Source organism: Marmota marmota, unplaced genomic scaffold (genome assembly GCF_001458135.2).
Source record: "Marmota marmota marmota unplaced genomic scaffold, marMar, whole genome shotgun sequence".
Classification (NCBI taxonomy): Eukaryota; Metazoa; Chordata; class Mammalia; order Rodentia; family Sciuridae; genus Marmota; species Marmota marmota.
In genome coordinates this window covers 12,341,007-12,364,279 of record NW_026000082.1, presented here as the reverse complement: position 1 = coordinate 12,364,279, position 23,273 = coordinate 12,341,007, and the positions used below count along the sequence as shown (strand labels likewise).

The following is a 23,273-nucleotide window of genomic DNA, read 5'->3' as shown; positions in this document are numbered from 1 at the left end:
AGGGCCAGGAGACAGAACCAGGCTAGCCTTGCAGCCTGAGGACTGGTCTCCTCTCTGGCCTTAGCCACGGAGGCTAGGCGTGGGCTCGCTGGGCAAAGGATGCTTTCTGTACCTTGCCGGTCTACAGGGAACTGCCCTTGTCCCTCACCTTCTGAGGCTGCTGGGCTCTCTCCTGGGGGGCTCTTCCTGCCCTCCATTCACAGAGGCAGGCAGCAAAACAGCCTGCTGTCCCACCAGCTGAGTGGCACTGCCAGCAGGGGGCTGGGTAGGACAGAGCTGGGGTCTCCATCTATCTTCCTGTGGGGCCGGGCTGGTCACTGAACCCCTCCTGGTCTGTTTGCTCACCTGTTTCTGGAAATAACCCTGCCTAGCAGTGTTGTCCTGGGATGATGTGATAGGGGACAGCTGACACTGGCTCCCACCCAACTCCACAGCTGCCCAGGCCCGAGGTGGTTTGCACCCAGCTCTCTGTTCCACACTCCCTTCAGGTTCTCCTGGTCAGGACCTCTAAGCTGAATCACAGCACAGAATCAGGCCCCAAGTCTTGTTTCCAGTTTTTAATGTTTTTCTTGTAAAACCAAAAATATAAAACTGGCATGGGAATGGGAAATAAGTTCTGTACACTTTATATACACGAGGTCTGTGATTTCAAAACCGTAGGAGAAACAGGAAGACACAATCAAGGGACTGTTACAGGGCTATGACCCCTGGTGGGCACCTCTGAGCCCAGACAGCACCCCCATGGGGGGTGCTGGGTGGCTGCCGTAGCACCCAGCACCTGTGTGGGCACCTGGCTGCTCTGGCCTGGGGCAGGGAGGGTGGCAGACCACGGCAGGCGGAAGCAGCAGCATCTGCAGAATGGTGGGCGGGGCCTTCCTCAGGTGTCCGTGTAGATGGAAGGGATGTGACTCAGGCAGTGGTCGAAGGCCCCATTGGGGAAGAAGCCACAGTCCTCAGGGCCGCTGGGCACCATGTCTTCAGATGGCTGCAGTGGCAGTGCTGTGGGGCACGGGGCCTCGGCCAGGGCCTCATAGCCTGAGGGCAGGCAGCAGAGGGTTAGAGCTGGAGGCTGGCAGAGGCTGTGCCCTGTCGTGTGTCCAGCTCCAGCCCCACCAGCCTGCTCAGCAGCCCTCCTTGCAGGTCTCCCCGTGGAGCGCAGCCAGGTAGGGCAGCGGGCACCTGGGGAGGGGCTGGGGGGCGTCCTAGCCTCAAATTCCCAGGGAGCCCAGGCAGCTGGGGAGACAGGCCCAGCTGGCTTGGGGTGGCCCATCCCCCAGTGCTGTGCCATGGAGCATAAGTCGGGAGGGAGGACAGTTGGTGGTGTGAGGACCAATGGTCTAACCCCAGGGTGGTCCCCTCCTGGCAGGGCTTGGCTCACCTCTTCCCTTTAAGTTTCCTTCCTACCAGACTGAAGAAGCCCCCAAAATGGAACCACATTTATTGGGCTCTAAGTGCTGATTAAACATCATCTCACTTCACAGCAACCCCACGAGAGGGGATTTGCTGTTCCACTTTGTAGCTGAGGAGATGGGCTCAGAGTAGGTAAGACATTTGTCTAAAGTCACCTGCTAGTAAGTGGGGGAACTGGGACTCGAATCCAGGTCCATCTGGCTCCAGAGACACCTGGCCCTTCCACTGGTCATGTTGTCTTTGTGGGTGGGGTGTTTAGTGCTCAGAAGCCCTGGACTTGGAAGGGTCATCTTATGCAGTTCCTCCCTATGGGCCCTGTCTCAGAGCTGCCGTCACAAATTTGTGTGGCCTACAAGTGAACCTCAGTCTTCCCATCTCTAAATGGGCTCAGGCTGAACTATTCGGAGGCCATAAGGTCCCTCCAGCTTGTTCAGACTGAATCCATTTTTGTCCTGACAGAGTGGTCAGGCAGCTGGCAGTTAAGGCACTGAGCAGGGCCTGGGATGGGTGCTGGGAGGAGGGGAGGTCCAAAGACCCCCCCACCTGGCTGCTCCTGTTCCCCTCAGAGCTGCTGACTTCAGGCCTGCTTGATCATGCACCAATCCACATGCACACAAACACAGAACACGCAGCCCCCTGCAAACCACGTGCCACACAGGTCTGTACGTGGCGAGCATCCACCTGCAGGTCTACCTACGCTGTACTCAGACTCACAGGCACACGCATCCAAACCACCACAAACATGCTGATGCACACACATGTACACCCAAGCCTGTGGACACAGATGTGAGTCATGGGGTGGGTAACATGCATGCTGACTGGTGCATGACCATGGGCACAGCACAACCTGAGTACACATGACAGACAGGAAGGTGCATGTCCTGGGAGCTCCTTATGCCAAGAACCTCCCTTGAAAGCCCAGCACACAGATGCACACCACACATGCCCACGAAAGCCCCACAACATGGGAAGACATCAGACGCAGGAGCAGCTGTGTCAGCACGCACAGGTGTACCCATGCACAGATGTGCCCACAGATGTGGCCGTGGTGCTTGTTTCTATGTCCTTGTCCCTCTACTCCTGGCTGTAGGCACTCAGGACTGCCCAATAGCCCTCTGAGGCAGGCTCTCAGCTTCCCCTGTGTCGGAGCCTCCAGCTAGATGTGCACCTAGGGGCTTCAGGGAGGTTCCACTCCACCTAGCTGAAGCTTCCACCCTGACCAGGCCTGTCTTGCTGCTCTGGGCCTGAGTCCACAGTGGTCCATCTGGAGCCCTCCCCTCTCACTGGCTTCTCCACACAAGCCAGGGATGGAGAGGTGGGCCCTCCCACTCCTGGATCCCGGGGCCCTGCAGGAGAGTCAGAAGCAGCCTGAGGACAAGTACAAGCCCAGGTTTCTATGCCTGTTAAATGGGAATCAGTGTTTGTCTCATTCCCAGCTCTATTTGCAGGGTCCACTGCTGTACCAAGCATACAGTAGGTACTCAATCAATATAAAGCATTGGTTAGGCCATGAGTGTAATACTTCTCTGTGTCTTCAGAAACCCGAGTCTAGACACACGTAAGCTGTGAGTTTCTGGAAGGAACACTGACCACTCCAGTCATGCAGTGCAAAGCCCAGTTCTGCAGGTCCCGGGTCTGACTACCTCCCTGTGGGGAGGCTCTGAGTCATAAGTGGGGATGACCTTGTTGCACAGGACTGTCCCAGGACAATGTGCCTAAAGCTGAGCCTTGGTGGGTGCTCAGGGGAGGAAGGCTCACAAGCAAGGCTCACCTGAGGCAGGTAAAGGTGCACTGAGGCTGGGGTAGCCATTGGGCCGCAGGGGGTTAAAACCGTGGGCCTCCCCGGCCAGTCCGTCCCCACTGGCTGCAGGCTCTGTGGTCCGGTAGCAGTCGCCATAGGGGAAGCAATTTTGGATGGAGTGGAAACTGCCCTGGTAGCCTGTGGAGGGATGTGGCAGGGCTGCATTAACAAAGGGACAAGGCCAGGCAGGGAGGGCCCGTCGCATGGCCATGCTGTGCTCTCTGAGCATCCTGGTGTAAGGGAGAGAAGGGGGTGTGGGGCAGGGAAGGTGCTGGGAGCCCTGGGCTGTTCCCAGCTCTGCCCTGAGGGGTAGGGAGGTGGGGTGTCTGTGCTGGAGTCATTTGTCCCCAAATGGCACCCAGGCCTCGCCCACCACCCCCAGCACTGTCCATGCTGTTCTCTTTCTGGAAAAGCCCTTCCTTGCTGGGGGACGGAGCACACTCCTCACTTTCAGAACCAGTTTCTTCCAGGAAGTACCCTGACTGGGCACTCTAGGTCACCCATCTTTCAGCTCTGCCCAGCACAGACCTCAGTGGCTGGCCTGTTGTTCCTGAAGTGCCCATCGGCTTCCCCGGGACAGTGTGTCACTGCTCTTGGGTCCCCCAGGAAGGGGCGTGGGTGCGGAGGGCCGGGCAGGGCTTACCTTGTGGGCTGGGCAGGGGCGGGGGCGGAGGGCTCTGGAAGGGTGGGTAGGACGGCTTGCTGGGGAGCGTGGAGAAGGGCTGGCCACCTGGAGACTGGCTCTGGGAGGATGGTGGCAGCGGTGGTGGGCCAAGCCCCTTTAGAGGGCTGACCATGGGTGAGAGGAGGCTGGGCCCCAACCTGTAGAGCACAGAGAGAAGGGACGTCAGCAGGCAGGCTTGGGGGCAGAGGCATGGCCACGGGCGCCCCTGGCTTACAGCCATATGCGGGGAGAAAGTGGGAGCTCGGTCTCCATTTTCTTGTTTGGGTTTGTTGGACACCTGCATTAAGGTAGACTGCAAATTCAGTGTCACGGCTCCAGGTGACCTTGTTACCCTCACGTATTCTCTGAGATATGAGGTGTTATTGGGACAGATCTGCCCTCTAAGGAAAGTAGGACTATGGTATGGAGAGAGGCTGGGGATGGAGCTTCTTGTCTGGAGCTGTGCTTGGTCACCCTCTGCTCCCTCCAGCTGGGCATCCTACTGTCCCTGCCCCTCCATTGTGCTGCCATCATGCATCTGGGGTCCATCACTGAAGGCAGGGCAGGGACAGGCAGAGGCAGGACAGCCCCGAGGGCATCCTCCAGCTACCCCGTGGTTGTTGTGTTGTCTCCATCCCATCCGGGCACTTGTGGCCCATCTCTGCCCTGGCAGTGCCTGTGGAGAGGCCCAGCTCTCTGCCCTCTGGGTCCTTGCTGTCCAGAACAGGGCCTCACATGGCAAACAACTGATAACTCTGGCAAACAGGTTTCTGGATCACGGTGAACAGCACTGCCCAAGAGCGCCAGTTCCAGCGGGCAAGCTCCGGCCTTCTCCAGGTTTGTTTTCCTGTCATGATGCTGTCAAGCGCACATCTGCCACCTTCACAGTCAGTGAAGTCAGACAAAGCCCCACTCCACCCGCAGCAGACATGCGGGCAGAGGCTAAGCCGCTCCACCTGAACTCCCGAAGGAGAAGAGGTCACCTTGAGCCCCCTTCTGAGTCATGCCAATGCATCCACCATCAGATGCTTGGCTTCAGTTGGAACCTAGGGACCCGAACATGAACTCTGGCTGGCCTGGCAGAGGCAAGGGCTCATACCTCGTCCAGGACCAGGAGAAAACCCACCCTATTTGGCATCTTCTCTGAGCCAGGGTAAATACATTTGGTCATGAAGTCAGGCCCTCTTAGCATATTTTTGAGTGAATCAGATAATTCTGTCAAGCTATTTAAACGTCCCAGCAAACCACTGGGGAGCCTGGAGTGGCCGTTCCCTGTTGACTTTGGCAGGAAAGGGAGGCGGAGTCCCTTCCTCCACTCTCAGGGGATGAAAAAGGAACCCATTCAGGCCGAGCCTGGGGCTGGCGAGGGGCACAGGGCCCTCCCCCCATGCTAAACTGAGCGCTGGGGCACGTGGCTGGGGGGTGACTCCTGGCCGTTCTGCAGGCAGATAGAATCTGGTCTCGTCACCACCCTGCCTCTGGCTGCAGAGATTCTTGACGGCACCCATGCGGTGGCAGGCAGGTGAGAATGAGGCAGAGCAGAGGGCACTGGCCTGAGCCGTGGGGCTGGAGATGTTTGGGGCCGGCTGGAGGGTGAGCAGGTGGCCTGAGCTGGCGGGGGCAGGGGGTTCCTGTAAAAGGAACCTATACCAGGTGACATGTAAAACGTCAGGCATGTGCAGCTGACCGTCACCGTGTTCCTAGAGGAAGACACTGAGGCTCAGGGAGGGCTCCGTTTTCTGGGTCCCCCTTTGTACCCCGACAGGCTGCCTCTTCGTGGCTGTTTGCTGGTGCTCCACCACAATCTCCCGCAGCTCCTGACGCTCTGCGGTCTGCTCTGCCCACTCTGGGCTCCTCTCGGTTGCACCCCTCTCTCCGCCCAGCCAGGTTTTCTGACTTCCGCTGTCCTGTGCATTGTTGCCTTCTGGTGTCCCTTCCCCTGTCCAGATCAGCCCGGCTCAGGCTGCCATGCTGCATCCCATCGTCCAGGCTGCTCCACCACGGTCCAGCCCCCTGCTGTGGGCAAGGCACATTCTCCTCCCAAACCCGACGACATCACTGCTCAACACCTTTCAGGACACAGCCCCATGACGGGCCTCGTGGCCTGGCCCTGGTGACCTCTCCCCGACATGTGGCACCCCACACAAAGGTAGCATGCCATGCTCTCCCTCCTCTGCCACCTGTCCACCGCACGACTCTGCCTTCCCCCTGGAAGCCTGGCTTAGCACTGCCTCCTCCAGGCAGCCTGCCCTGATGCTCTCCCCCCAGCCCCAGCCCACTGGGTTCCCCTGGGGGCTTCCTCCCTTGGTGCACCTGCCCTGTATGGCCAGTCTCTGCAGGCCTGTCGTCCTCCTGCTCCTCCTCCTCCCACTTATCGTGATTGGTGGTCCTAGACTGGGTCCAGGGCCCATCCAGTGGCACTCAATAGCGGAACACAGAGGAAGGGATGATAAACGGGAGGAAGAGCCCAGTTAAGAGGGTGTTGAAGCCAAGCTGGTCCCAGGCTTGTGCTGGCCAAGGTGAAGGCTACAGCCGTGGGGAGGAAGGTGCTGCTAGGGCCAGGCCTTGGGTGACAAATCGGATCAAGTCACTGCTGTGGCAAACAACAATGGCAGGGCCTCGGCCTCTCTGTGTTCCATGCAAGCCCAACAGACTTCAGCAGTGTCGGGGTCAGCAAGGAACACACTGCCAGGTAATCAGTGGCCACTACGAAAACCACCCTGAATGCAGGGAGAGCGACCCCCTCTGCAGTGACCTGCAGGCCGGGCTGTGGTCACAGCTGCACTGGCCAGAGATGCCCAGGCCAGCATGTCTGCAGGGGGCCCGGGAAGTCCAGTCCATTCATCCAACATGAGGAGCACAGAGAAGCCTGGCGAGGCTCCCAGGGAGGCCTGGGTGTGGCAGAAGACAGGTGGGGGCACAGAATCTTCCTGGGGCCCCCAGAAGCCAGGGACCAATGCCATCTGCCTCACAGGGTCACTGGGAGGCATGGATAAAGGGTGCCCAGAGAGCGTGGGATGAGCATAGCATGCAGTAAGTGCTTCATAGATGCAGGCTACCCCACCACGCAGAACGCCCAGGCAGTGTGGGATGCCTGCCGCCCACAGATGTGCCCACTCATGTCCCCTAAGGAGAACTGGTATGGTGTACGTACCCATCCCTGGTACTGTCAGCTGTGGGTAGAGGGGACAGATGATGGTGTGAACTGGTAGTGACGTCCAATGGGTGGTGCCTGGAAGGGACATCATGCGTGGGGGGCAGGATGCCTGGAACAAGCCCATTATGAGGGGCAACGGAGCCAGGATATACACCTGCGGGGAACCAAGCAAATATCACTGGGCTTTGGCCACCCCTAGAGATGGCTGTGGATGGCCCAGGCACCGCGTGCCTACTTATAGAGAAGTCGACAAGAAGGGAAATGAGTAAGATTGTATTAGAGGAAGTATAGGTGCTAGACAAGGGAGGTGATGACCCCACTCTGTTTGATTTAGGCCCTGGCCAAAATGCTGTGTCCAGGGCTGGGGCCAACTCCGATGGCAGAAGAGGGCTGGCAAGGGATTGTGAGAAGCACAGGGTGTTGAGACCCTGTGTGTGTATGTGTTGGGGTAGGGGCTTGTATGGAGCAGGCCACCGCAGACCTCTGTGGGGCCATCTGGAGAAGCAGGGATCACTCTGAATTTCCCCTGATGAGGACATGGGACAAAAAGAACTTTGAGAGAAGCAGGAACCAGCTCTCGGGGCTTGGTGGTACCTTCTGATAGGCAAGGGTGCTGCAGGGTAATGGAGTGCCTTTGGATAGAGTGAGCTATCTGTCCTCAGAGGTATGCCAGCAGAGCCTGGACGTCCACTGTGAAAGGTTCTGAAGAAAGGATGATCACCCCAGCTGGCCTGGGAGACCTCTGAGAGGAGCTGCCATGGATGGTTGTTCAGACTGTACACTGCCTAAGGGTCCCAACTGAGAAGTCAGCTGTGTTCTAGCCTCAGATTCTATCCCTATAGAAGACACTTACAGGGCGATCCCACCTTTTACCATCTCTCCCCCTTGTTAAGACAGGTGGGCTAACAAATCAATGGGGGACATTAGATCAATCAGGTATTGGTCCAGAGGCCCAGTGGAGAGTTTTAGAACCATTGAGGCCAGCATTCTCTAACTGCCAAGGACTGCCAAGTTTTTGATGCTCCCTATTTTATCTGGAAAAAAATGAGGCCAATTTTGCCTTCTATCTTCAATCTAGCCAGGTTTATTTGAACAGAAAGTGGCATCTTCCCTGAAATCAATGCATCAAGGTGATACCCTGGGAAGACTTGGTGGCCCCAGCAGCTGTGGTCTGGGCTACACCAGTGCAGCATCTACTCTACCTGGTCAGTGCCCCCTCTCATGGTCAGGTGTGACCTCTTGAATGTCACTCTGGCCATTGTGTATCTAGACCCATTGTTTCTTATTGCCCGATAAAGACCAATCTGAGAAGGCAGGTTCCTTCAAGGATGGGGTACAGTTTACTTGTCAGTTATTTGTGGTTCCAAGGCTAGCACATCCCAGGTTGGATCTCCTGACCTGGGCCTACAACTCCAGAGGCTGCTGCAGGGAACTGGGCTTGGCAGGGACTGCAGGGGGCAAGAAATAGACTGTAGCCAGCGGAGAGAATGCGCCCCCTTAAGGTCTGTGTCGGAACTGCTGGACAATGTAGCGCTGGCCTGGAGACCTCAGTCTGTCTCTGGCAGGCACCTGTGGCTGGGCTGAGCTGGGTGAAAGTCTCCTCTGAGACAAGAGTCACGCCCTGCTCATGAACGTATGTGTGCCAAGTTCACTCTCCACATATGTGGCCTAATCATCTCCAAACTGTCGACAGGGGAGATAATATGATCCATTTTGAGATGATGAAAGTAATCTTAAGATGCATGACTGGCCCAAAGCCACACGGTGGGCAGTTACTCAGGCCTGCCTCCTAGGCCATATGGAAAGAAAGTCCAATTGAGGCTGGCCCAGGAAATAGCAGTGGCTTTGTCTCAGGCTGGATGTCCAGCTAGGGACCACAGCTCTGGCTCAGGCTTCCAGCTAGCTGTGAGACTCTGGGGTCAGGGTGGGTCCTGAGCACCCTCCAGCTCTCAGCCACAGGCCTCTCCACCTTGGGGATCTCTGTTCTCATGGGCAGCACTGCCTGTCTCTCCATCTATCAGGTGCCCTCCCTGCTTTGGCCACATCACTGCCAGCTCACACAGGAAGGCACTGAGGGGATCCCTAGAGGGAGCCTGGCACAGGGCTCTCCCTCGCCACTCCCCCAGCCCCTCCTTGCTTACCATCTTGAACCAATTTGGGGCCTGTCATCTGGGAAGGCCTGGAGTCCCGAGAGTCCTGCTCCCTCTCCCCAGCCATGTGACCTCATGCTTCTCATCCACATCCTCCCTGCCTATCATGGCACTGTGAGTCTGAAGACAGACCTGCCAGGTAAGCTCCTGAGGGTCTCCTACTTGCAGGAGCTTCCTATAATCAGCAAGAGCGAGAACCCAAGAAGCCTCCCTGCAAACACTCCTCATCAGGCAAGTACACCTAATTGCTGGCCCTAACATCTGCTCCCAGCTGTGGCCTGCAGAAGAACCTGTAGGATGAATCTGGGAATCTAGGGCCCCTGGGTTTGCCTGAATGTTCCTTCCCCGTCCTCATGGTGATGGAAACAGCTGAAGGTCAGGGCCAGCACAGGGGCAGTGTACAGCAGGTGCTCAGTATGGCATCGAGGTAGTGTTGGCAGAAGGGCACTAGACTTTCAGGTAAGAGCACGGCCTCAGGTGCAGGGCCTGGCTCAGCCCTGCCTCTGTCACCTCCCAGCAGGCAGGCTGGGGCCTTCCAAGTGGCAAGGGTTGTAGTTGACATGCACAGGCCCAGGCCCTCTGCCGCTCCTGGTGCGTGTTCTCAGCAGGTTTGGGAAGGAAACTGAGGCACAAAGCAGGGAGGAAAGTATCACTTCCTCACTGTCTCAGGCCAGAGCAGGAGGTCCCAGCAGGCTGGCATTAGCCTAAGGTCCTTCTCCTTGTGACACTGCCTTTGGTGGACTTTGTTGCTCATCTGTGGCATGGGTGACAGCTGGGGATCAAGTGAGATGGTGTTGTAAAGGGACCAACCCAAGCAGGTGCCCCAGAGATGATGACTGCTGCCCCTAGCCCTCTCCCCCAGGATAGCTCTGCGCTCATCTGGGAAAACAAACAGCCCTCGGATCTGGACCCGCCACTCTCTTCTGGATGGATAGTCCTTCTGCCCAGTCCAGATCCTCCCAAGGTAGGAATGCTGGAGCTGCAGGACCTTCACCCTGGGACAGCCGTTGGTGGTATTAGTGCCCTTTCCCATGGAGTCTGGGATAGCCCAGGAATCCCCAACTTGAGCTCCAAGCAGTCCCAACCGGCTGTTGGGTGCTGGCCCTTGTGTCCTCATCTGTGGGCTGGTCCTGCTTGTGGTCCTTTCAGCCCTGCCATTTGGGAATTCTAACCCTGTGAGCGGCAGCCATGGTAGAGGGGTCCTAGCTGGAGGGGAGGGAGTGGGCCCTCCTCTAAGTGTCCACCTGAAGAAAGGGTGAAAACCTGCTTCCCCAAGGTTTTGGGGGAAGGTTTTGACATATCTTGAAATCTGTTGCTACTTCAACGTTGAGAGGAAGAATAATGAGAAAATTTTTAAAAATGTTTCAAATGGTTTAGAGTAATTCAAGAAATCCCAGAGGGTGGACACAGCTTTCTCTCTAATGCCGAGGTTTCTTTGGAGAGTCAGGGGCAGAGTGCAGGAACTATCAGCTGGAATCCAAAGGCCATGCTGCCTCATCTGGGCTGGATTCCCAAGCCACAGGGCCAGGAATTCCTGCCGTGGCCTGCAACCTGCCCCATAGCCGGCAGCTGCTGGAAGGATAGCCAGGCTGCCTTGGCCAAACCAGAGGCTTTGGGTGTCAGGCCCAATGGGCCTGCAGGGTCCAGGGCTCAGGAAGCCCCATTTCTGGGCCAGAGTTTAATGATGAGCTGGTAGTAGGTTTTGGCCTAGTTGCCCACCCTCTGGGAGCCTTGGATTTCTTTTCTTCTTCTTTGTTTTTAAAATATTTTTAATTGTAGATGAATACAATACTTGTATTTTTTTTTATGTGGTGCTGAGGACCCTAGTCTGCCCCAGTGCCTCACACAATCTAGGTAAGCTCCACCACTGAGCCGCGACCCCAGCCCTGGGTTTCTCTTCTGAAGCAGGAGCTGTGCTGGGAATGAAACAGGCCTTCAGGCTACGGCCAGTGCAAAATGGTTTTTATTTATTTATTTGTTTGTTTGTTTGTTTTTTAGTACTGGGGATTGAACCCAGGAGTACTTAACCTCTGACCCACATCCCCAGCCCTTTTTATATTTTATTTAGAGACAGGGTCTTGCCAAGTTGCTTAGGGCCTCACTATGTTGCTGAGGCTGGCTTTGAAATCTTGATCACTGCTGGAAATACAAGTGTGCACCTCCATGCCTGGCTAAAATGGGTGGTTCTTCCTGGATCTTAGACCTAGGGCCACAACCTCTCTTCACAATGTTTGGGGCAGCCTGGGGTGCTGGTGACTCTGTGGTGAGGAGGACCCTAGTCTGCCCCAGAGGAGCTCACAGTCAGTCTGATAGGTTGACAGATGGGAAACAGTGACATCCCAGAGTGCTCAGCACTGGAGCAGCAGGCAACCCAGAGGAAGGCTTCCTGGAGGAGTGGGCAGGAGGTGGGTCCTATGGGTAGAGCAGGAGCCCCCTTAGTAAAGAAAGGGGAGGGGAGGCTAGCAAAGGTGGGGTGCTTCGGAGTTAAAAGGAGCAAAATATTCAGGGAATTGGATCCAAAGTGCCAAGGTTGAGACAAGAGGACTCCAAGAGCTCCCAGGCCTGGTGAGGCCAGGCTGAGAAGCACGGGATTTCCCTATGGGCAGTGGGAGCCATGGAAGGGTATGGAGGGCCATCTGCCTAGTGAAATGAGCTGGAGGAGAAGATGGGTTGAAGGTTGGGAGCCAGAGGGTGGGTAGGCAGGCAATCAAGTCCAGAGGAGTGGGCGCCCTGTGACAGGTCTCAGCCCTGTGGCCCAGGGAGCATCACTGCTCTATGGAATGCTCAGCCCCCGGCCCCACCTCCCTGCACACTTACCCGGGAGCAGCTCCTGGCCCAGGGCTCGACTGCCCTTCCCGTCACTGGCAGCCAGCTGTGTGGACGCGTGAAGCTGGTGCAGGGCCAGACACTCGCTCAGGACATCGGCCTCGGCATCAGGGCCTGCGTTCAGCTTGGGAGCAAGCAGAGAGGGGGCGTTAGAGGCAGACCGCCTGTCCACCAGCTCCCCTTGTTTTAGAAGCAGGTCGGCAGCCCAGGGTAAGCCCCTTCTCCTCCCTGAACCTCAGTTTCCTCATCTGTGATGCGAGGTGATGGTGTACAACGTGAGGACTGTGTTATTCCTGGGTCCTTAAGCAGCAGACGCCAAGATGGGATTCGATACACCAGGATTGTGAGGGCAAGTGCACGTGTGACAGAAAGGGGGCATGGTCAGGGGGGCTGGGAATCCAGGGCAGGAGGGGGAAGCCTTCTTGACTGGGAGTTAGGGGTCCTGTATCTCTCGGGAGGGGGCTGCTTGTGACCTTTGATCCCTGAGGGCTGCACGCAGTCCCTGGCTGGGAGCAGCCATGTGGTATGGCCTCAGCACAAAGCTAGATGGACAGCCAGGAGCAGCCATGGGCCTTCTGAGGTCAGTTGGAGGCGAGCAGCACACACGGTGTGCGCACTGAGGCAGTGGGAGGAAAGCACGGCAGGCACGCGGCATCTGCCCCACCATGCCTCTTCTCTGTACAAGAGGCAGCGGACGGTCCAGTGCTAGGCACAGAAGAGCTGGGTTCAGATCCAGTTGCACCTCTTACTTCCTGCGTAACTGGATAAGTAACCTGGACTCTCCGGGTCTCACCTACCCTGCTTGTGATTTGCAGCAATGACTATGCTCCGCCCCCGCCTGCCACAGGAGCAGAGGTGATGGGTACGGTGAAGGAGGCTTTGTGAAGCAGGTGTGCAGGGCTGGCTCGGTTCCAGCTACTTGGGCCCCATGTGGTCCCATGACAGCAGGCCCAAGGGATTGGTATATGGACGAAGGGACCTGGCTAAAAGCAAGCCTGGACTGGGCTGCACCCGGTAATCCAAGCCAAGCTCTGCCCAACAGCCTTTGGCTGTTCCCAAGGACAGTCATTTCGGAACATCTCCACCTCTCCAGAGGAGCCAGAATGGGGATGCGGGGGCACCCTGGGGACCCTGGATGGTGAGTGGCAGCATGTGCATGGGATGGAACCCTGAGCTGGGCTGTAGAGCCCGAGGCCTGTGGACTGACTTATCGGAACACTCCCTTGACCCAGGACAAAACAGTCCCAGAGCAGGGGAGAGCCTTGACCCATGCCCCGGGCAGGGGCTGAGAGCGAGTCTCCAAGGATGTGTCCACCCTCCCAGGCTGAAGGTCGACACCAGCCTGAGGGAGGCACGCCAGGCCCGCCGCACGCACTCGGGCTCCCAGCTCCCTGACCCAGCAGCTGTTTTCCATGTAAATGAAGTTTCTGGCAAAAGAGGCCAAGGCATGTTCCTGCAGACCGCAATGTCGATGGGATTAGGAACATCGGGAGAGGAGAATTAAGGAAGAAAAGCATTTCTAATTCTCTCTGAAATGCAGCAGGGCTGCCAAGGAGTTGTCATAATACAAGGGTCGCTTTACCCAGAAAGATTCATCATCCCGTGGCTCCTAATGGAGGCCTATTGTTGGGAAGTTTGCAGATCTGCGGCCCTAAGTCCCTAAGGGCTCAGGGGGAGCCAAGCATGGAGCCTGGGAAAACCAGGGCAGGATTCCTGTCCTTGGGCACTGGTCCACTTGGGACAGGAGCCTTCCTGACCGGGAGCCCCAGCCTGCTGAAACCTGGGCCATTTCTTGTTCCTACTCAAGAGACTTCCACTTGAAAGTAGTGCTGAGCACTCAGGTTCTGCAGACAGACAGGTCTGGGATAGAACCCTGGCCCTGCTACTTCTGGGCTGTGTGATTCTGGGCTGGTTTGTTAACTCCCTCTCAGCCTCAGTTTCCATCTCTAAAATGGGAATAGTGTCCACTTCTAGGGTCACAGGAGGACTAAATGAGATGCAGTATATGAAGCAGTAGGTACAGTGCCTGAGCCATGGAGGCAACCGCCCTGAAGTTCAGCCCCTTCTCTGACCACGTCTATTCCTTCCCATTCTACCACTTCCAATGGCTCCCCATTGCCTACAGGGTAGAGCCCCAGATCCTGAGCCTCTCTATCCCTGCCCATCATGAAGCCCACTCATTCCCAGCATCCCAACCCTGTCTGCGCCATCTCTGCATCCAGAAAGCCTTAGCAGTTTCAGGGGCAGCTATATCTGTGGTTCCTGGGACAGTGTTTGGAGCCCGATGCAGGCACCCTATATTGAGTTGAACATGTTAATAAGCTCTTTCCCCTCACCCTCCTGTCATACTGGTGGCCTCTGCAATCCTCTTCACTAAGACTAACTCTCACAGCCAGGAGGCTCTGCCACATCCCACCCCATCTTTCCCGCCCTGGCCTGGCTTCCCCAGCAGCTCACACCCCTGGTCCAACACGGAACCCACTGCTTACTTCCTCCTGCAAACCTGGCCCCTAGGTTCTCTTTCTTGATGAAGGGGCATCTCCACCCATGCCATTGCCCAAGTCTTGTCCTGGGTACCTACTGTTCCACTGCCCAGCCTAGCCCCTCCTCACTCTCCCCAGACCGACTTCCACCATTTCTCTTGCTCCCAGCAGTGACTTCCTGGCCTTGGAATTCCCTCCCTCCACCCTCAGCTCATTTTATACACAGCCCAGAGGTGTCTCTCAGGTGATATGTCCCTTCTCTTCTCAAGAGCCTCTTGCTTCAACTGTGCTCTGGACAGAGCCCAATCTCCTGGGCACAGCCTTGATCCTATGGTAGGTACCCTGGGGTCATTTCCCCTCCTCCTTACCATGCTGCCCAGCCCGGGCCAGACAAGTGCCCATGGGCCCCACACATGCCACAGCCATCGGGCTCTGGTCCTTGCTCAACACTGGTCACTCCGGGGAGCACTTTTCTTCCCATCCCCGTGCTCACTCTTGCCTTGGAAAGAAGGACACACACGCCAGCTTCCTTTCCAAACTTCTGTGCCCCCTCTCAGTCCTCTGTGCTCTTCTTCAGTCCCCACTGGTGACCTTTCAAGCAAGCCCTTCACTGTCTTGCCCCTCTCGACAGTTGAAGAACAGGGAGCACCAAGGCCGAAGGACCTTCCCAGGGTCACCCAGCTAGCAGCGGGGAGCATGCAGGTGGCTTCAGAGTCCACCCCTGACCACTGCCTCCTGTGGCCTCCTGCTCCCATGCAGACAGGCAGAGGCCCCCTTGTCCAGGCCTCTGACCACTCTCACACTCTGCTGTCATCTGTATCATGCTGCACTGAGTCATCTTGGGGACTGTGCCTTTTGTTTTGCATCCTCAGTGTCCAGCACAAGGACAGATGTCAGATGCTCACTGAGGAGATGTAGGGAGAAGGTAACAGGGCGAGGGTTGGGGGCAGCCTGGGCAGGTGAAGTCCTATTGGTTCGGATGAGGACAGGTGGGAGGCAGATGGACAGACAGATGGGGAGTGGCACTCGATGGCGAGCACACACAGGCAGTGTGGGTGCCTGGCCTGGTGCTGGCCTGGCAGTAAGATGCAGTGCATCAGCGGAGTGGGGTTGGCTCAGAGGCCACCTTACCTTCTTCCGCACCTGCTGCTCTTTGGCTGAGTGGGCTTTCACATGCTTGCGGAGGGAGCTGGGGTCCGTGTAGCGCTTGGAGCAGCCGGGAATCTGACAGGCATATGGCTTCTGTAACATTAGAGGGACATAGAATCAGTGCGTGACCTCAGAGGTCAGTGAATGACTCTGAGGGCCAAGGTCCTTCTGGGTGACCTACTGTGGGAGGAGGACAGGGTGCAGGGCAGGTTATGGGCCTCAGGTGTGCCAAGGTGCCTGGCCCAAGAGTGAAGGAAGGACTCTGTCTCATTCTCCCACCTTGCTGGGACTTCTCTTGTGGGGCCTCACTTTTCTCCTCTGCAAAATAGGGACAACTGAATTCTATGGGTTTTTTGGGGGGCACTGCTCTGACCAAGGTGCACCCTTTGAATCGCGCAGCTGCAACAAAGCAGTGAGCCGACAGGAGCCCTGCGAGATGCTGCCCACAGCGGAGAGGGGCAGCACAGGGCCAGCCTGGCCAGCCTTGCCCTTTCAAGCAAACCCTTCACTATCTTGCCTCTCTCGACAGTTGAAGAGGGAACATAAAGGCTGAAGGATCTTCCCAGGGTCACCCAGCTAGCAGTGGGGAGCATGCAGGTGGGTTCCAACAGACCAAGCTACCCAGGTCCTTCCCACAACAGCTGCAGGCGGCCTCAGGGTGCTGGCCTCCGAGAGCACACGAGAGCTGGGGCCATTCCCCATGTGTGGGGAGTGGGCCAGTCCTGCCCCCACTGCTCACCTGGAAGACAAGAGAGGACTCCTGCTCCAGGTTTCCCATCCCCCTTCATTACACAGCCAGCCGTGCCTGCTGTAAACCCCACAGTGGCTCCACGGTGCTTAGAACACAGACCCTCACCTGGCACTTATGCCCTTTTGAGACCAGGGTCCCTCTCCTGTCCCCACCCTATCCCGTGCCCCCCCCCCACCTTTCCCTCTCTCTAATCTGTCCTTGAACCCTGCTCCCTCCACAAGCCCAAGCTTTGGGCAGCAGTGCTGTCCACCCTGGGCTGCTGGGACTGTTCAGAGGGACACTGAATCAGATGGGTCCCTCTTCTGGTGCAGAAGAGGGACACTGGATCCCAAATCCCAGTAAAACCAGGGCTGGGGACTCATGGCTCTAGCTGACATCTCCCCAGGGGCTTCCATAAGACCCTGCTTGGGGATTCTGGCTGCTACTGGGGCTTGAAGTTCCAGAGGCTTCCAGACTTGAACATGTTGAGTGGTTCTGATCCCCAGGAACCCCCTGACCTGGGCCTGCAGGGACAGGAGAGTGTGTGAGAGCGTTCTACCTCTCAGTGCAAGTCCCGGGGACCTCTGTGCCCTGTCAGACATACCACACATCCCCAAACCTCAAGGCAACTCTGCCCCTGCCAGAGTGAGGGGTGGTGGGAGAGGTGCCACGGCCCAGGGACCTCACAGGGAGGGGAAGCAGAAAGAGACGACCATACCTTGGAGCTGCCGCAGAGGTCGCCAGGTTAATGAATGGAGGAGAGCAAAAAGAGAGAGACAGCAGTGAGAAGCTTGCCGAGGCCAACAGGAAGGCAGGAGAGGGGAGCCCTGCTTGGACCACCCACCGTAGGTCACGCATGGACCCCCTCAACCCTCACTTCCTAGCCCTGACCTCGACCCCAACACCTATGGTCTCTCTCTCACAGGCCCTGACCCCATCCCAACGCACACATTCCCTTTCTTTCTCTTCCCCTTGATCCCATGGGCGCTGCCCTGCCCTGCCCCTGAGCCAGCCCCTGTCCCTTGGGGATACTGATACAAATCCACACACTTTGTCAAACAGAGCGTGATGTAACAGGCACACTCTCCTGGAAACAGGGCAGCAGGGCCCATCTCCATGTTTATTTTTCCAGGGCTTGACGTGTCTAGAACATTCCTCAGGCTCAGCTCCCCTGTGAGCTCTCAGGAAACCCTATGGCTATCCCAAGCCAGCAGCCAAACCCAGGCCTAGAGTCCCCACACAGGCTCCAAAGCCAGGGCCGCTATATTCCTGTTAATAGCAAGGCTGCCTCTCGGCATGTGTGCGATGGACCACGGTAGCTCGCCAAGCCCTCCGGTCTGGGCTGCTCTCTGGGTACAGGCACTTTGCTATGTACTGGCCATCCATGGTCTCCTCTGAGTCCCATTTTGTGGAGGAAGAAATGGAGGCCCACGAAATACACCAGACCTCACAGCCAGAGTGCATGTGACCAGGACACCTTCGGTCTGCAGGCATGAGTGGTCCAGTGAAGCGGGCAAAGGAGAGATTACCATCCCACCCGTTTTGCTAATGGGAAAACTGAGGTCTAGAGCAGGACAGCAGCTTATTCACATCCACACAGGGACCTATGGCGACCAAAACTCAAACCCACACTGGGTGCCTGGGGCATGGCAGAATGTGGCCCACATTTAGTGGGTTAGTAACACAGCAGGAAAGGAAGGGCTGTACAGACTACCTGCAGGCCTCTCTCTACCTCTTCTCAAGAGGCAGGTATTTTACCTTTGAGGAAATAAGCCCAGAGAGGTGAGGTAGCTTTCCTTAGACCTCTGGGACCAGAACCCAGGTCTGGTTCTGTCCAATCTGGAGAAACTTTCTTGCCTGTGGAGGTCACCCATATTCTCCAATGCTAAGGGGAGCTAGGGACTAGCTGGGTCCCTTCTGAAAAGCAAGGCCCTGCCCCACTGGGATGCTGAGGATGGGTGCTGAGATAACAGCACCTGGGGAGATGCACGGGTCTCTATGCAGGGAGCTGAATGCAAGTGGGGTGCTGGGCTTGGTGGCTGCACCTCCCAGCCTTCCGGGAACTTCTTGGGGAGATGAAGGCCTGAGACAAGCCAGTGGCTCATTCTGCCCTGACATGACCTAGCTCTTGGAGCTCTGCTCACATACCAAATGGGGTCAGAAGCCTGTTGCTTTGGGACTAGATCCAAGAAATTTAAGGAAGGAGGAAGGAGCTAAATCAGGGTAGGTAGGTTACTGGGAGGTAGGGAGGGGTCCGAGGTTTGGTACTGCCTTGAGACCTCTGGGGGACACAACCAGGGATCCTGAGGCACAAACTGTATCTCTCAGGGCCTAGGCCAGGGCCCCAGGGCCCCATGGATGAGAAGTAACCAAGGGGCAGGGGATTTGTTAGAATCATTTTTCACTTCAGGTCCCAGCGTAGCCTTTAATAGTGAAGACTGGAAGGTGGTGAGGGTCAGCTTTCGGTTGGGGATGGGGTTGCTCATTGCTGCTCTGTCACCTATGCTCAGCTCTACCCCTCCAGAGTGCTGCCATGTCAGCTTTTTCCAGCAAAAAGCACTGGACTTCCCTGGGTGTAACCCAGCTCTGCCCCTTGCCTGCTGTGGCAGAGAAGTGACTCGATCTCTTCCAGTCTCTGTTTCTTGGTTTACAAAATGGGGATAATGGCCCTACACCTTCAGTTGTCACAAGGATTGAACTCTGTGTGTGTGTGTGAGAGAGAGAGAGAGAGAGAAAGACACACACTGTGGAGGGTGTGGCCTGGCCCAATGAGTTCCTGTCCCTTCTTCCCCTTCTGGGTCCATTTTCCCAGCTATGAAATAAAAAGTTGGTATCCCTTCCGCTCTGGCCTCTGCTGTTTCATGGCCACCAACTTAGCCTGGTGGCTTAGTCGCCCTCGTGAGCCTGTTTCCTTAACTGTGTATGGAACAGGCTGGGCTGGCCGGCCACTCAGACCTCCCAGTCCCCACCACAGAGCTCCCCCAAATCTGCAGGAGGAGCAGGCCCAGCTGTGGAGTTTGGCTGAAGAACCCAGTTTCCTGAGGTGCGTGGCGGCTGGGGTCCTCCCAGAGCATGTGCCCCCTCACCCAGGGCCAATAAGGCTGTCACAAGGCCTGGATCTGAGTCAGCTCTGCCACTGTCCAGCTGTGTGATGACCATGCATAGGACTGACCCTGAGCTTGCTTCCTTCCTTTGACAAATGGGCTAAGGACCCCTGACAGCAAGGTCAGCATGGGGACTGTTTCAGAACCCATGTCTGCTAAGTGCTGAGGTCTCTGGGGAGGACTTGGACCAACCTTGGGATACAGCTGTGGAAAGACCCGGGCCTCTGGAGGCCAGGTCACTGTGGCTGAAGCCTAGACTCTCACGCTGCCCCCTCAACTCCACCTATAGTCCTCAAGGCTCAAAAGGTGGCCCTGGAGCACCTCTGCCCATCCCCAGGATGGGGTGGGAAGAGCAGAAAGTGGCTTGCTCCGAGTGTGGCAGACGGGCCCCCAAGAGAGGATGGGAGGAAGGGGGCCCAGATACGCAAGGATGCTGGGGCCTGGGCTGGTACCCATAGGCCAAATCAGGGCATCTCAACTGGGGGACCCTGTTGAGTTTGCCAGTTTACACTACCCTGGAGGGACAATTGGCAATGTCCACAGATATTTTTATCACAATTGGGAGATAGAAAATCTCTATCTAGATAGAAGACAGGGATAATGCTAAACATCCCATAATGCACAGGACACCCCAGACCCCTGCCAGAGAATTACCCTGCTCTACCTGTCAACAGGGCCAAAGGACAAGAGCGGGGGTTCTGCACTAGACAAGTTGTGAAGGTGGCCTATGTGCAGCCCGCTACCCGCAGCCTTCCCCCTCAGGCCTACCGTGTCGAGGTGGGTGCGCTGGTGCTTGGCGCGGTCGCTGGAGTTGCTGAACGCCTTCTGACAGCCGGGGTGCTGGCACAGGTACGGCTTCTCACCCGTGTGGCTCCTCAGGTGGATCTTGAGGTTCTCCAGGCGCGAGAAGGCTTTGCTGCAGCCTTCAAACTGCAGGAGAGGCGTGCTCTTAACCCTGGGGGGCCCCCACCCTGCCCAGCAGCAGCACCCGTTCAAGTCTGTCTGTCCTGCCCAAGCCTCCAGGAGCTCTGGTTCAGCTCTACAGAGGTGCTTAGGGCCCCAGAGGAAGGCATCCTGGCTTAGAAATATACCAATGGGGCTCAGGAAGGAAGTGCTTTCTGCTCTGGACTGAGAAGACCCTTCCCAATGCCATGGGCATTGACTGTGCCACAGCCCTTAACAGGAACTCTGTGAGGATTAGGGTGGGCGCACACCTTCACATAGAATGTGGAGGTCCAGGCCTCAATTTGAGGGCATTGTGCCAGGGAGGGCTTGGGCAGTGGCCTGGACTCCCCTGTGCTGTGTTTCCCTGTCTCCAAACTTGAAGCCATGTGGCCACCATCAGGGATGACAGGAGCCCCCAGGGCTAGGCCACTGAGTGTCGAGCAGCCTGTCCATCTGGAGCGCAGCCCTGATGCCAACTGATGTACGACTAATAAGCACATTTGTACACTGAAGTGGCTTTGATTTATCATCTGGCTGTTTAGCTGTCCTGTGCCCACCACATAGCAGACCTTATGTTGGCAGTGGGCATTAGTGGGCACAGCACAATTGTGTCACATTCCCGGATGGGGCACGTATACAGTGTGCAGAGGGGCCATATGGTGGAGACTGAGGAAAGCAGCTTGGGGCCTCTGCCAGCCCCCACCCCCTTGCAGCCCTGGCGCCTGTCCCTGCATCCCCTGCCCACTGCCTTCTCTTGTCAGGGTCCCCTAACATCTAACTCCCTCTGTCTCCTCCACCCCTCTCCACACAGCTGCCCACCCTCCTGCCTCTCTTGGTATCCACCCCACATTTTAGGATGTCAGGAGCCAGGCACAGGCCAGGAAATTCCAGTCTGTTCATGCAAGTCACTCTGCAAGGAATGTCCTCTCTCATGGCCATCCTGAAAACACCTCCTCTACCTTTGAAGTCTAGCTCGAGTGCTGGCCAGTGCAGGCAGCAGACCCCAACCCTTTGGTGTGACTGGCTGCCCCCTCCCCTGCTGCTCTCTGCTGCCTGGCCCTCTTCCAGCTGGGCTGATGCTCTGGCCATGAAAGTGGATGGGGTGGGAGTCAGCAGTGGCTGGCACCTCTTGCATCCAGGTGTGGTACGTGCAGTATGTGGCACCAATGTCCCCATTTCAGAGACCTTAGTAAAGGGACCTGCCCAAGTCACAGGGCTGTGACAGGGCAAAGACAGGACACAGGCCAAGTCTGATGCCAAAGCCTAGGTGGCTCTGTTATGCCTGGTGTCTTCCCAGGGGCAGGTGGGCGGGTGACCCTAGAGGAGGAAGGGGCCAGAGGCGGGATCCCTCTGCCAAGCCACTGGCTTCATGCTTCAGGTCCAGGGTTGACCTTCCAACTGTGAGGACCTGATCCAGTTAAGGACGTATGTGACCCCTGCGCTCTGCAACAGGGGCCTGGGCTCCTAGCAGCAGGTGGCCTGGGGTGAAGTGGGGAGCTGTCCTGGGAGGGCTAGAGTTCCCGCAGGCCTGCTCTTCCACTCCCTCTCTCTGGGGCTCATCTACAGGGAGAAGAGGAGGATGACACTGTCCAGAGTATGCGTCCGTATTTGGAACCCTGACCTCCCTCTTCTCTACACTGGGCACCCATTTTTTTTCTCTCTCTCACCAACTTTAAAGGTATCAAGTTAGCAAGTTAGGAGGTGGTGCCAGGAAAGGACTGAGGGCAGAAGTCAGACCCTGTGATCTACCTGGCTTATCTCCTTGGCCCTGGGGGGTGAGCACCCCCAACCTAGAGCAGTTCTGAATACCCAGTCATTTGGGGGATGAGGCTGTTCACTTAGGTAAACTGGCCCTAGCCTGTGCTGGGGAACCAAGATGCTGAGGAGGAGGGTGCCCGCACGGGAAGCACACTGTGGACAGGTTCAGCTGTGTGTTCTAGGAGGCCTTGGCTGCTGGTGACAGGTGTGGATGGAAGAAGAGACAGATAAGTTGCCGCAGTCTGGCTGGGCACAATCAGGAGCCACTTGTCAAAAGAAACTAACTTTATTTTTAGAACCACACACGCCAAACAAAACAGCCTCTCAGGAAAAACCCTCAGAGCCTCAACTGCCACCACCGGCTTTCCACAAGCCTCTCTCTCCCCCACAAGCTTCTCTCCACCTCCCACAATCCTCCTGCTCTTGAGGCCGATTGGCTGGGTCACGTGGGCGGAGCCAAAAAAGTCCCCCAATGAGCAGCTCCGTGGTCTGAAAGGGCAGGGAAACAGCCCAATGAGCATCACCGCAGAGGAGCCAATCAGCTAGATGTTGCTGGGGCCGAGGAGCCAATCAGCTAGATGTTGCTGGGGCCGCTGTGAGCCAATCATCAGCCGGCAGCTGGAAGTTTGCTGGCAGCTGGAAGTTTGCTAGGGCCCCTTCGGCTGTGGCTCTCAACAAATTCTATCCAAATGCATATTTTCCATATATGTTTCAATGATTTTTAATGCCTTTCTTGCTTCAGGCGTTAACATTCGGGGTGAATTTGGATCTGATGGACCTTTTAGGATATCAAATAAAGGTCCCAACTCTCCTGTTGGTATACCTAAATAAGGCCTTATCCAATTTATGTCTCCTAATAACTTTTGAAAGTCATTAAGTGATTTGAGTTGATCTACTCGTATTTGAATTTTTGGTGGACGGACCATGGTTGAGGATAATAGAACTCCTAAATAATTAATTGGAAAATTTAATTGTACTTTATCTATTGCTATCTCTAGATTATAATTTTTTAATAAGTTTGTAAGTGTGGCATAACATTCTAGCAATGTGTTTTTATCTTTGTGTGCTAATAATACATCATCCATATAGTGAAATA

General features: G+C 56.4%; 1 protein-coding gene across 3 annotated transcripts in view; it reads right to left on the bottom strand.

Annotated features, from left to right (window-relative positions):
- Positions 1-542: 542 nt before the first annotated feature.
- Positions 543-23,273, bottom strand: part of Glis1 (GLIS family zinc finger 1) — a 233,764-nt gene continuing 211,033 nt past the window's right edge. For all 3 annotated transcript variants that reach the window (XM_048815347.1, XM_048815346.1, XM_015484974.2), the window contains 7 exons: positions 20,243-20,404; positions 15,623-15,733; positions 12,000-12,132; positions 7,030-7,186; positions 3,855-4,033; positions 3,182-3,349; positions 543-1,035 (listed from right to left, as the gene is read on the bottom strand). In XM_048815347.1, the coding sequence (XP_048671304.1) occupies positions 878-1,035; positions 3,182-3,349; positions 3,855-4,033; positions 7,030-7,186; positions 12,000-12,132; positions 15,623-15,733; positions 20,243-20,404 (1,068 nt within the window). In that variant the 3' untranslated portion in view covers positions 543-877. The remainder of the gene's footprint in view (positions 1,036-3,181; positions 3,350-3,854; positions 4,034-7,029; positions 7,187-11,999; positions 12,133-15,622; positions 15,734-20,242; positions 20,405-23,273) is intronic.